General features: G+C 40.4%; 1 protein-coding gene across 1 annotated transcript in view; it reads right to left on the reverse strand.

Annotated features, from left to right (window-relative positions):
* Nucleotides 1-14461, reverse strand: part of galk2 (galactokinase 2) — a 121403-nt gene that overhangs the window by 78524 nt on the left and 28418 nt on the right. The window contains exon 4 of the mRNA XM_078241405.1: nt 13023-13113. Within this exon, the coding sequence (XP_078097531.1) occupies nt 13023-13113 (91 nt within the window). The remainder of the gene's footprint in view (nt 1-13022; nt 13114-14461) is intronic.

A 14461-nucleotide genomic window follows, 5' to 3' on the forward strand; every position in this document is an offset into this window, starting at 1 on the left:
TCCCTGAGCCAGGTGGCACTGGTTTAATTTCTAAACCACTTAAGCTGCGGGACCTTGAGAAACACAGTTTCTTCCTGCCCTTATAATCACTGGATTATTGGAGACTGTAATGACTCAGGAAGCCTGACAGGAAAGGAACATAGTTTATTACAGAATGCAAAGTAAAACCACTACCGTGCTGTACACACGCTAGTCCCAATCCTGGGATCTCCCACAGGGAGATCAATCAGTGATTCCCCGTGGACCTCTTGGGACAAAGATTGCTTAATCTTCCATAGTGTTCCACGTGGACATAGGGGGGGTGAGGGGCAGGGGGAAAGAGACAGTGAAGGGAGAGTTTTAACAGATAGCTAAAGGGGATTGGATATAAGGAGAAGCCATTGCAAACCCTAACACTATTTTGAAGACAAAATCCTTGAACCTTGGCCGTTGTACTTACAGAACCTGCATTATTTTAACAGTTATTTTAAACGTTATGCCACATTATTTATACTGCATGTCAAAGTCTTTTATAATGCCTAGCTGGAACTACTATATTACTGCCAAGAGAAGTCTGTATCGTGCAAAGCTATGCATTCTCATTCTGCCTCCTAAGCACTGCCTAACCTTGAATTCTTACCGCACTAGATTCTTCCCTCTGAAGATAGGCTTTTGGGGTCGGACAGAGGATAGGTCCTTTTTCTACTTGTTCTGCCACTTTTTGTTCGGCTCACGTCCAACCTTTGTTGGCCCTTGTGATGCCTTGCCCTTATATTGTGGATTGTTTTCTCCTTGTCCTCTGGAGTTTTTCCATTTTTATTCATTTTAGTCTTTTTTTGTGTGGAGTGGTGGACAGGGGAAGCGGTTCATGCGTACATGTTGACCTTTTAAGCCTCAAAAAGTCCTTCCAAAATAGAGGTCGACTTACACATGACTATAAAATGTGAATCACCGATGATAGGTGGTTGTCAGTTTGAAATTTGAAAAATAAATTAACACCAGTAATTCAAATTAAATAAATGGGACAGATTTTATTGAATTAATTATTTCTGCAAGGATACTTTTAACCACAATCAAAGCATTTTACAAGTTGTCAAATTCATTGTCCTCAGCATCTGACTCAAGTTCATCCTATTCATTCTGAGTCATTGTGACTATAATATCAACACAAGGATCCCACAAGAATCGAATTTGGTGCTTTTGGTTTCAGAATCATCCCTCCACAACAAATCATCTTCCTCTTCAGCCACTGAATTGGATGTTCTACATTTTCTGTAACAAGCTGATGATGCTTTATTCACTAAAACCACTCCATTGGGCAGCACGGTGACACAGTGGTTATCACTGCTGCCTCACAGCGCCAGGGACTGGATTCAATTCTGGCCTTGGGTGACCGTCTGCGTGGAGTTTGCACATTCTCCCCGTGTCTGCATGGGTTTCCTCCAGGTGCTCTGGTTTCCTCCCACAGTCCAAAGATGTGCAGGTTAGTTGGATATGCCTTACTAGATTGTCCTTCAGTGTCCCCAGATGTGTAGGTTAGGTGAATTAGTGGGGTAAATGTGTGGAGTTACGGGGATACGGCCTTGGTAAGATGCTGTGTCAGAGAATCGGTGCAGAATTGATGGACCGAATGGCCTCCTTCTGCACTGAAGGGATTCCATATAATTGCATGACCAAACCACACAAAGCATCAAGTGGGGCAGGACCATATTTTCACTCTTTGTGAAGATGTTTTCTCCATCAACTATTTGGTGTAGAAGTGATCCTTGAATGGCTTGTTAATGCACACATCCAAAGGTTCAACTACAGATATTAGACCCCCTAGTCTAACTACAATCTGGTTGTTCTTTCTTCACAGGTGCCTCTTGATCTCATTGGTTCTATGGAATCTGAACATGCTCCACATTAATAAGCTACATACTCTGAGCAAGCCACAGGGACACCGATTCCATACATTATTGATCCACAACTTCATGCCATCCTCATCCATCCAAACATTGTCATGGACATAACACAGAATCTCCTGCAGGGAACTTGATTTTCAGCATGGTTTTATATTTGAAAACTTACTATCGGCTTTAATTTTGTTCCATGTTTCGGCCATGCAGGCTAGTACCATGAAAAGACCTGCCCTCTTGTGTCCTGTGATTTTCACTAGAACTGTTTCTGAACCTTTCCACTCCATAGTTTGGTTGCTGGCCATATTGAAATTCATGGTTACTTCATCCATGAATTGCCAATGCGACATGACGGGTACTGGTGCCTATGCCATTTTCTGATGTTGAATTGCTGGAAACTGGACATTTTGGAATACAAAGAACAAAGAAAATTACAGCTCAGGAACAGGCCCTTTGGCCCTCCAGGCCTGCACCGACCATGCTGCCTGTCTGAACTAAAACCCCCTAGCCTTCGGGGGACCATATCCTTCTATTCCCATCCTATTCATGTATTTGTCAAGACACCCCTTGAAAGTCACTATCGTATCTGCTTCCACTACTCCCCCAGCAACGGGTTCCAGGCACCCACCACCCTCTGTGTAAAACAACTTACCTCGTACCGGATGAACAACTTTTTTTCGGCTCCAGGCAACCTTGGTCTTCTGCCACAAACACTAGACATTTTTGTTCCATAAAGTTGTCACACCAACTAGCTGCTGCTCTGAAATCTTTGCTGAACTCCGGGTTTGATATGGCCCACTTAAGTACGTATATACACTTTGCATTTCTGGTGACTATGTAACCATTCTGATAAATGCTTCTCAAGATCTGCCAGTTGCTGGCCCCTGTTCTCATGGTACACTAGTTTGTCGGTATGGATTCCTACTTCTTCCATCCTCACACCAGTTTTTCACTAACAGCAAATTCCCAGCAGAGTTATTCAATGAGTTCACAAATGTCAACGAATTTTAGCTTGAAGCCAGCTTTGTACTCCATTCTTTTTCAATTTGATTTATTATTTTCACATGTATTAGTATACAGTAAAAGGTATTGCTTCGTGCGCATTATACGGACAAACCATATCATTCATAGAGAAGGAAAGGAGAGGATGCAGAACTTAGTAGCTAGGGTGTAGAGAAAGATCAACTTAATATGAGGTAGGTCCATTCAAAAGTCTGATAGCAGCAGAAAAGGAGGTCACTTTATACACTGAGTATAGACCTAAACATAATTGGTGGTGCCGACTAGTGGGATCATCTTATACGTCGGGTTGATATATACTCCATAATCTATGGTACATGTCACAAATTGAAAATTACAGTCAGTACATCAGTTTCATCACTAACATCCCTCAATATTCCAGTGTGTAGACCATCCAGACCGAGTAAATTTTCAACTTTAAGTTTCATTAATCCTTTCATATAATAGTTTTCTTTTTAAACTGATATCCCAAAATACTTTACATCCCCCTCTGGTCTGCAGTTCTTCATTCATCTTTCTTGTAAATACAGTGGGAATATGTTGAGCACAATGGGAATATATTCTCTCTGCAAGATTGTTTTCTTTGTTCCTCTGTACTTCTGAAATTTGTCTTTTTTCCCCCTTCTATCTTTATCTTTAATCCATATAACATTTCCGAGGTTCATAAGATTATGATGCTTTGAACTGGTTCTTTAAATGTAGGTTAAAATGAAGGGGTTATCTAACTATTCTGCCTGATACCAAAACTTGCTAATTAAGTCAAGGGACCTGCTGAGCAAAGTGTGAAGTTCTCACACTTAGGAACACCAGGGCAAGGATAGCTTTGCTAACAGTTGATAGACTTACTGGCTCCAAGTATTTGTAAGAGTTTTAACAACACCAGGTTAAAGTCCAACAGGTTTATTTGGTAGCAAATGCCATTAGCTTTCGGAGCGCTGCTCCTTCGTCAGATGGAGTGGGTTAGTCTTTGGGCAGATGAGAAAACAGAGAGAGAGGAGAGGAATCACATGGTCAGCAGAGAGAGAAAAGGCTGCAGGTCCTTTGTGAGTTACCAAAGTTATTTGCAGGAGAGAGACGGTCTCTAGTAGAAGTGCATTCCGCAGCCACCGAGGGAATCCCGAAGATTCACCCTGCCATGACCTGCAAAAGAATGATTGGGACGGGCTTAACTGCTAGTAATGCATTTTGGAAAATCTCCAAAAAGTGAGGAAGCGCCTGGAGATGGTGACTTGAAGTTACTTTTGGTGGAATGGAAAATGTGACCCCAATGGAAGCTGGAAGCGAGTGTGGACTTTCGCATAGGGACTGTAATTCTCTAAAGAGTATGATGTGTGATAGGTATCAAAGAGCTATGTTTAAGTTGCCCATAAAAACAGTGTTGCGTTGAGTGCTTTTAAGTCATCTGTTACAGGAAAAATCTTAAAACATACAATCTTGTGCCATCCTTTTGGCTATTAACTGGGAGTTTGAATTTCTTTTTAAATGTTAGCAATCTCCACAGGGATCATAACATCTATAAATGTAAACGTAATGCTCCTAACATCCTCCGATCTTCAGGCTAAATCCCCTGCCAGCTTCAGTATTGTATATACCGTAAAGTACATTCGTGAATGCATTATTGAACCAGTTGCCAACTGATTCAGACCAGGATGGGTCTGTCAGTGTTTCTTCTGAATTGAATTCTGAAAAAATTACAAATATCAAAATTAAACAATTTAGGGAATTAGCATATTGTTACAAGATGCCATTCTCATTAGAACATGGAAATTGTCTTTGGGAATAAGTGATAAACACTATAGATTTCAGATTAGTTGTTAATAAAAGGAGAAATGCCTCCACCTCTCCTCTTATTAACAACTACGGCTTAACCTGGGTTAGAATTTCATTATGGGGGAAATTATGAACCCCTCCCCACATTGATCACTTATAATCCCAGTTTATGTCTGCATTGTTAGCAAGAAAGACAACCAGTTAAAGGTTTTAATAAGATTTGAAGAGACAAAATGTTTCCTTGGATAGGGTGTAATACTTTACAGGCTTTACTACCAAAAATCATACGGCTATACTTGGATTGAGTGGTGTGTAGCGTCTCAGAAAGTAGTTACACTCTGTGTATGTTCTCCCAGGCAGTTTTTCTCAAACGAAAACTCTAAAATGCACTTGCCTGAACTTCATTGAGGAAAGTCTGAATTGATGCAGAGATACAGTGGCTTCTTCTGACTTTCCACTTAAATATAATACCTCTTCAGCATTTAAGTAGTACTTTCTAGCTGGTGTACAAAATAAATATAGCTATTCTTGCAATAGCTTCTATTTTTCTACAATGTAGTCAGCCTACCCAGAATACTGTACTTTTCACCTTCCCTGCAGATTCCGTGACTGAGCTTTTCCCATAATTCAGCTAACCTCTTTAAACTGGATGGATCTGGCATTATTTGGGGAGGAAAATACAATTATAAGCAATATATTTTACTCCAGAGTAAACTAGGTATTTAAGTCTTAAGATCCATTGCTTAGGTCAGGACAGTTGCACAAATAATAATACGGAAATGCCTCTGGTGACCAAAAATGTTGCCCTTTGCCAATATACATACGCATACAAATTCCCTTAGAACCAGTTCGTTTTGGCAAAAACAGGTTTAAAAAGAAGAAATGCTTGAAATTTTAAGTGGAACGTGAACGGGGGTATTTCACAGAACTTTACCATAGCAAAATGAATGCAAAGTTTTAAATGACCTCAGTAAAAATGTGAATCTGAATGGAAGCAACATGGCAATAAAAACTAGTGTTATGTTCGCAATTCCCCTGCCAGCACTATAAGCAAATTACGACCTAAAACATAGATGCCAGTTGTTTTGTCCTACAACTGTAGCCAAACCCATATGAAAAATAAAAGTTTGAGTAATATGTCTAAGCAGGGCTGATCCACAGGGTTCGTCTCTTGCATGAATATAGCTTATAAAGCTATCACGCAATGTTTCACAAAGTGCTTTGGTTTCAGAAGAAAATGAAGTCTGCCAAGTATTGCTTTACTCCCATCCCAATGGAGTTTGAAATTAAAATTAATATAAACAAGCTATACCCTTGGAACCCTTTGACACTCTTTGTTTAAATTGCTTATTTTAGTCTGTAACATTTCAAAATTACTTCTGGGACGTGCCATTGTATTGTAAAAACCTGCATTATGTGGCCCCCAGCACGATATATACTGGTATTCTGCACCATGAGAGCTCAGGGAGGATCTTGAGGTTTACCCCGTGATTTCCACCATTATGTGATCCTAATTGAGGGGGAACACTTCCCCCAACAGTAGAATTCTGACAGACCCGTACAGGTCTTAATCAATGGACAGTTGGTTCAATAATGACACTGAAAGGCACCTAGGACCAGATCATGTTGAACATTAGAAACTGCCACTGTATGATCGCTGTAGCATATGGAAATCTAAGGGCCTAATCAACCATTTCAGCCCTCATTATAAATGTTGATCTTTGTCCGGCAGGACACGAGTTGTTCATGATATTAGCAATCAGTGCAATTGTATTTCTTTGAGCCTCTCTTTCCTACACATTGTTCATTACCATCCTTTGGGTTCCCTCCCCTCTGCAGGGATCAAATGCATAGTAACTCTATTCTCCCAACTTCGTAAAATTAAGATGCCAAGGCAAATTTAAAGGGAGCTTTTAACTAGCAATTTGCTAGTTTGACACCGTCCTCAAGCTCTCAATGTACTGACCTCCCAATGACTATTAGTCGTCAAATCTGGCACAGAAATACAACTCTGTCCAGCACCTGACACTCTGAGATAATCCAAGAAAGATATACAGAACATGAATGACTTTCACAATTCAATGGAATTATCCAAGAAATGGCCCAAGGACCATTTATATTTAGGGCTTAGTCTGGAGTTCTCCTCGGTAATTTGTTCAACCATGGTGGCATCCAGTTTGATTGCTTCCTGTTTCCCTCTCAGTGGGGTTTTTTGAAGGGTGGATGTGTTAACATTCCTTTGTTCAACTGTACAATTCTTTTTTTCCTTCACATCTTCCACACTCTTGGTGTGTGATATCGGAAAGTGCTTTTAATTGCCTCAGCTAATATGTGTTAGGCGAGGCAGACTCAATGTGCTTGCTGTTGTGTCCTAAGTTATGACCACTTCTGAGAAATTAGGGTGGTAGTTCTTCCACTTTTGCTTAGAATGTCTGAGGCCTTGCAATATTTTCAGCTCCCTCAGGGTAAGAAAAGTATTCAGTTACTGAACTGCTAAATTTAACATTGGGTTGCTTGGCTCTGCCTTATTTAGTAGATTTCTTTTTAGGTCAATCCAGGGTTATGCTGGAACAAGTTCGTTGTTTCAGTGTTCCCATATTATTTATTACAAAAAAATTGGATAGGTGTGGATTTGGAAAGAAATATGTCAATTCTTCCATATTCTGTAGGCTCTCTTTGCAAATTAGCAATGGCAGATGTTAGGCTTTAAATGTCTGCCACTGAAGCTCTGTTGATCTACCTCTTAAGCATATTTGCCAGTTCACTTTCACCAGCTCTGCTTTCATGCCCTCACAGTTGCCCTTCTTTAAGTTTAAAATACTAGACTTGGATGCACTCTTCTCTCCCTCAAACTGAATGCAAAATTCAATCATATTATGATCGCTGCTACCTAAGGGTGCCTTCACCATGAAATTATTATGGGCACCACACTGGCTAGCACTGCTGTCTCACAGAGCCAGGGACCCGGGTTCAATTCTGGCCTCAGGTAACTGTCTGTGTGGAGTTTGAACATTCCCCCATGTCTGCATGGGTTTCCTCCGGGTGCTCCAGTTTCCTCCCGCACTCCAAAGATGCGTAGATTACATTGATTGGCTGTGCTAAATTGCCCATTAGTGTCTGGCGATTAGCAGGGTAAATATGTGGGGTTACGGGGATAGGGCCTGGATGGAATTATTGTCGGTACAGGCTTGATGGGGCGAATGGCCTCCTTCTGCACTGTAGGGATTGTATGATTCTATGATATCAATGAATCTTGTTGCACAATACCAGGTCTGGTATAGGCTGCCCTTTGGTTGGCTCCAGAACGTATTGTTCTAAGAAACTATCCTGAAAATATTCCATGAACTCATCTACTCCACCTTTGCCTATCAGATTTCTCCAATGTATATGCAGATTAAAATCCCCCATGCTTATTGCAGTACTTTTTGACAAGCTCCCATTATCTCTTCTTTTATACTCTGTCCTGGTGTAGTTACAATTAGAGGGCTTGTACATTGCTCCCACAAGTGACTTCTAGCCTTTATAATTTCTCATCTCAACCCAAACTGCTTCTATATCCTGGTTCCCTGTACTTAGGTCAGCCCTCTCTAATGTGCTAATACCATCATTATTCATCAGAGCCACCCCTCCACCTGTTTTTAACTTCCTAACCTTCCTAAATGTCACATACCCTTCAATAATCAGGTCTCAATCTATGTCAACTTCTAGCCATGTCCCTAATAGCTATCAGATCGTACTTATTAATTTCTATTTGCACTATCAGTGCATCTGTTTCATTTCAAATGCTATGTGCATTTAGATACAGAGCCTTAAGCTTTATCCTTTTATTATTTTTGTAGTGTTACGTGTTGATTTACTCTTACAGACTCGGTCTTTGTCTAGACATAGATGCAAGAGCTACATGCCAGAGATGAGGTAAGACTAACTACCCTCAACTTTAAGGTACCATCAAACTAATTCTTGCACAAAGAAACCCTAGCAAAACTGAAGTTAATAGAGACTAAAGGCAAAACATTGCAATGGCAGGAAGTCATACATGATGCAAAGCAAAATGGCTGTCACTGTTCAAGGCCAGACATCACTGCAGGAGTTCATGAGGGAAGCATCTTTGGACCAACCAGCTCCAACTGTTTGTTCAGTGCCCTTTCAATGTGGTGCTATTTCCTGATGATTCCGCAGTGTTTAACACCATTCACAACTCCAATAAAAAAGCAACTGGTGTGAACCCACACAGTGCTCTGGATAACACCCAAGTTTAAGCTGACTAGTTGCAGCTCTTATTCATGTCACAGATTAGGATCATCTCCAATGAGAAAAAGCTTAGTTATCTCCCCTTAAACTTCTTCAACACTATCATTGTCATGAAGCGCGCCATCAACACTTTGGGAGTCATTACTAATCAGGAACTTAATTGGACCTGCCGCATCAAGATTGTGGCTGGCTCAGTTCAGTGTACATGCTGACCCTTTCAAACTCTCTCCACCATCTATAAGTCTCGAGGAAGGAGTGTGATGGAATACTCAGCACTGGCCTGGAAGGGTGCGGCCACACAACATTCATGCAACTCAACATTCATGCAACTCAACAATATCCAGGGCAGAGCAACTTGTTGCCCACATTCCAAGAAAAAAGTATTTTAAAAAGCTTAATTTTCAAATGGATTCACTTAATTCCAAACTGCTGTTGGAAAGACTACAGAGGGTTGAATAGTTTCTTCCATATTTAGTGGAAATGCCCATGGGAATCTATTACAGCATTGTGGTCACGTTAGACTATCTCCGCTGTCTGCTAAACCACCACTTGATCTAATAATGAGTCAGCTAGCTGATCTTTGACACACCACTGCTGTCCTGTGACCCAAGGTGATTCACAAATCAATTTCGCAAATGCCAACACAGTAACCAGAGTATGTTTGTTTTGCATTCAGCTGACTACCAGTTTGATGGTGGATATGTGACACCACCTTTCGTAGGGAATGATCCCCGTGGACCCATTCTGATCATCAGCACCCCTTTTGCCATTCCATTAACTGATAGCCTGTTGATCTAGGAAGGTAGATTTAAATATGTGTGCAGCCGCAAGTTAGCTTATGCTTCCAATTGTGCTACGTGGGTAGGTTCACCACAAGTACTAGAACAATCATCTCCTAAATGAAAAAAGGATGGAAAGAACTTGATGTAGTTTGTCTACAGAATGTAGTGTAATTGCCTATCCTCACAACTATGCTGTAGAATTAAGTCATCATTGTGCAGAATTGACTGCTAAATGCCAGGGGTTACATTTTGTTTTTCTTTGAATTTCACATGATTCTTGAGTTTGTTACATTTACTGCGACAAACTTGAAATATACAGCATTTTAAGCCTCTTTGTTTTAGCAACACCTAAATCTTTAACTCAATGAGAGTTGGAAGCAATTATAATTAGAAATTAAAGCAAAATATTGCAGATGCTGGATAAACTCAGCAGGTCTGGCAGCATCTGTGGAGAGAGAAACAGAGTCCATATGACTCTGTAGAAGGGTCATAAAGAGTAGTACAAATTTCCAATGTACTCTATTTAACATTACTATGCAGAAGTTTTGTTCTAAAAATGTACAAGATGCTGCAAGCAAATGTGTTTTTATTAAAAAGACAAATTTTTAATTGTTTTTGTATGTTTTTTAAGTGGATACAAACATTGTCATTCCGAAAGAGACCATTTGCAGTGAACTTGGTATCTTTATTTCAACAATACTTCTTTAAATCTCCATCTCAAGCTATTCTATTCTTCTCATGCCATTAATTTCATTCAATACACATCCCATGCATTTCATTTCATCCCTCTCATATCATCCCCATCCCATTCCTTCTTCCTATGCCTTTCCCATCCCCCATTACATCCCTCCCATGAATTTCCAGCACTCAAGCATGTCCCCAGATGCTGTTCCCTACAACAACCATGTATATCTGCCTCAAATTTTGGTTTAATTCAGATTAAAAGCCACTTAGTATCTATATATTTGCTATCTACAGCTAGCTTAACGCACCAAAGAGACATACATGTGGCGGCATGGTGGCACAGTGGTTAGCACTGCTGCCTCACAGCGCCAGGAACCTGGGCTCGATTCCCGGCTTGGGTCACTGTCTGTGTGGAGTCTGCACATTCTCCCTGCGTCTGCGTGGGTTTCCTCCAGGTGCTCCCACACTCCAAAGACATGCTGGTTGGCATTGGCCATGCTAAATTCTCCCTCAGTGGCAACTAGGGGATTTTCACAGTCACTTCATCACTTGATGAATGTAAGCCTACTTGTGACAAATAAATAAACTGTATTTATCAAAATGTTGCATTTTGAGTTTCACTCAGCAGCAATGCCTACAGATTTTATAATACAAGTTGACCAAACTGCAAGCTTTGTCTGGAATCCAGGTTTCATTCCTCTTGAGAATTAATGCCCTGAGTAACTGTTTTGCCTCGAGTCATCATTCTTCATTAGTCGACATGTTTTTAATTGATTATACCCTCTCTTGATTGCCTGTTTGCTAAAACCATCTCAAGGATACCTTATTCAAATCTTTCCTCCCTTGAAACAAATACAAGACCAAGAACTCCGTAAATTAGGGAATGAATACTTTTGCACATTCTGTGAAACAGCACTATGATACACTAAACCATTATGACAACAATTTAAGATGAAGATGGAATCTTCTGTGGTCTTTAACATGTCATAGAATTCTATCGCACTAACAACTGTCAAGTTTGGGGCGGCACTGCTGCCTCACAGCACCAGGGACCTGGGTTCAATTCCCGGCTTGGGTCACTGTCTGTGTGAAGTTTGCATGTTCTCCCCGTGTCTGCGTGGGTTTCCTCCGGGTTTTCTGGTTTCCTCCCACAGTCCAAAGATGTGCGGGTTAGGTGCTAAATTACCCCTTAATATCCCAGGATGCATAGGTTAGAGGGATTAGCCGGGTAAATATGTGTGGTTACAGAGATAGGGCCTAGGTGGGATTATTGTTGGTGCAGATCTGATGGGCCGAATGGCCTCCTTCTGCACTGTAGGGATTCTATGAAGTATTCATTCATGTATGTATCATTTTTCATTGCTGCGATTTCTCATTTCACTGTACATTGAAGTTATCCCATGCTTCTCCATAGCAAACATGTTTTTGTTTAGTCTTAAAACAAATAAAATGTTTTCATCAAACCCCATGATGAGGTGATTCATGAATCACAAATATAGCGGTCATGGATTCTGAACTGATTACTTTGTGGAAATAACTACTGAATTTAATCAGACAATGAAGTATAAACAAACTGAGTAGCTCAAGGCATAATGGTGCTAATGAGCATGTTTCCACAATTATAGCAAATAAGAACAGACTATTTGGCCCATCAGGTGATTTCCTCCCCACAAGCCATCCAGTCCAATCCCACTTTCCTGTTTACAACTATTTCAAGCAACTATGTAATTCCCTTTTCAAAATACCAATACTCTGCTTCAACAATTATTTGCAGCAAAAAGTTCCAGATTAACTACCATCCATGCAAATATATTTTTCTAACCTTCATTTTAACTATTATCTTCAATTGGTGCCCTTTCATGCTCACCAATGCAAACAACCTCACTATTTACCCGATCGAGACTTTAATGACAAGACTATTTTGCGCTGTCTTATTGCTTTTAAAAGGTCCCAAAGCTATGCACAATATTCCAACCATAGTATTACTTAAATTGATGTCTTTGATGATCTGTGTGTCACTTTGCTCCATTTAAAATCTTACTACTTGAGGTATTCTTCCTTCTATTACTACTTGCAAGACATATTACTTAAATTGTCTCCATATTAACTTTAGTCTTCAACCTTCTCCTCATTTCTTGACCTTTCTGTGTCTACCCACACAACCTTTCACAGTCCACGTCAAGATTTGTTATATCTTTCAATTTGGTGCTTTTAATATTGTTCCCGAGTCCAGGGCATTTACGTACATATGTTAAATCAGAGCAGCTCCAACACAGACCCTTCCTAAAACATCAAACAAAATTTGCCACTAATGCATATGTGGAGATATTGGGGCAGTGACCAAAAGCCTGGTCAAAGAAATAAGTTTTAAGGAGCATCTTAAAGGAGGAAAGAGAAGTAGGGAGACAGAACGATTTAGGGAGGGAGCATAAAACATTGGCAGCAAAAAACTCAGGAGGCCAGAATTCTGCTCCTATATCTTGTGAACTTATGATTAAAAATATTGTCATGGGATTGTTTATATGCACTTGAAAGGACAGGTGTGGCCATCTTTTCACATCTCACGCAATAGATGGCACCTCTACCTGTGCACTTACTTTACACTAACCTGCTCAGAAAAATAATTGTTCTACTTTACCTGAATTCCTTTAAATCCACAAAGAAAGTAGTTGTGCCATTGAGGTTTAGCTGTGTCAATGTGGATCTTGTTTATATGAACATTATAGTCCCTATAGAAATAAATAAAGACCAATGTTAGAGCGACTGTGTTGTAAAGCATAGCTAACTGCTGCCACCTACTGCTTTTCCACAAAGGTTGCCAATGAACTTCCCACAAAACAAGTTCCAAAAGAAAATCCATTAAGGTATTTAGTGAGCTCTAGGCTTAATCTAAAAACAATAATATGGTTTGAAATAGATTTCTGGTGGCTCTGACAGGCAGCAATATGGGCTTCAAGTGATCAATCTGATATAAACATTTTACAGCTGGATATTTAGCTATTGATGCCTCAATGGATTTTAAAAAGTAGTCATGATGTGGAGATGCCGGCGTTGGACTGGGGTAAACACAGTAAGAAGTTTAACAACACCAGGTTAAAGTCCAACAGGTTTATTTGGTAGCAAAAGCCACACAAGCTTTCGGAGCTGCAAGCCCCTTCTTCAGGTGAGTGAGAATTCCCACTCACCTGAAGAAGGGGCTTGCAGCTCCGAAAGCTTGTGTGGCTTTTGCTACCAAATAAACCTGTTGGACTTTAACCTGGTGTTGTTAAACTTCTTACTGAGAGAGAATAGAGCCAACGTTTCGAGTTAGAATGATTCTTGCTCAGAGCTAATATGCTGCCTTTTTCACAGCTACTTGTTTTCTGCATTTCTGGTTTATTCATCATGAATGAACACCGCTCGACAATCACCAGGCAAGACTGTTCTCTTCCTGTTGGGGAGCACTTCAGCGGTCACGGGCATTTGGCCTCTGATATTCAGGTAAGCGTTCTCCAAGGTGGCCTTCGCGACACACGACAGCGCAGAGTCGCTGAGCAGAAACTGATAGCCAAGTTCCGCACACACGAGGACGGCCTCAACCGGGATATTGGGTTCATGTCACACTATTTGTAACTCCCACAGTTGCGTGGACCTGCAGAGTTTCACTGGCTGTCTTGTCTGGAGACAATACACATCTTTTTAGCCTGTCTTGATGCTCTCTCCACTCACATTGTTTCGTTTCTTAAAGACTTGATTAGTTGTAAGTATTCGCATTCCAACCATTATTCATGTAAATTGAGTCTGTGTCTTTATAAGCTCTGTTTGTGAACAGAATTCCCACTCACCTGAAGAAGGGGCTAAGAGCTCCGAAAGCTTGTGTGGCTTTTGCTACCAAATAAACCTGTTGGACTTTAACCTGGTGTTGTTAAACTTCTTACTGTTTTAAAAAGTATGCAGAAATACGAAAAACAAAACCATTTCAATTTTTCAAGGGATAGATTTTTTATTCAGAAGAGTTTAGAACACTAGATTCCTTTCTAGATTATCTATATATCACCAATTTCATGTACCCTTCCCTGTTGCCCAAAGGCACCTGCA

Source organism: Mustelus asterias, chromosome 24 (assembly GCF_964213995.1).
Source record: "Mustelus asterias chromosome 24, sMusAst1.hap1.1, whole genome shotgun sequence".
NCBI classification, from domain to species: domain Eukaryota; kingdom Metazoa; phylum Chordata; class Chondrichthyes; order Carcharhiniformes; family Triakidae; genus Mustelus; species Mustelus asterias.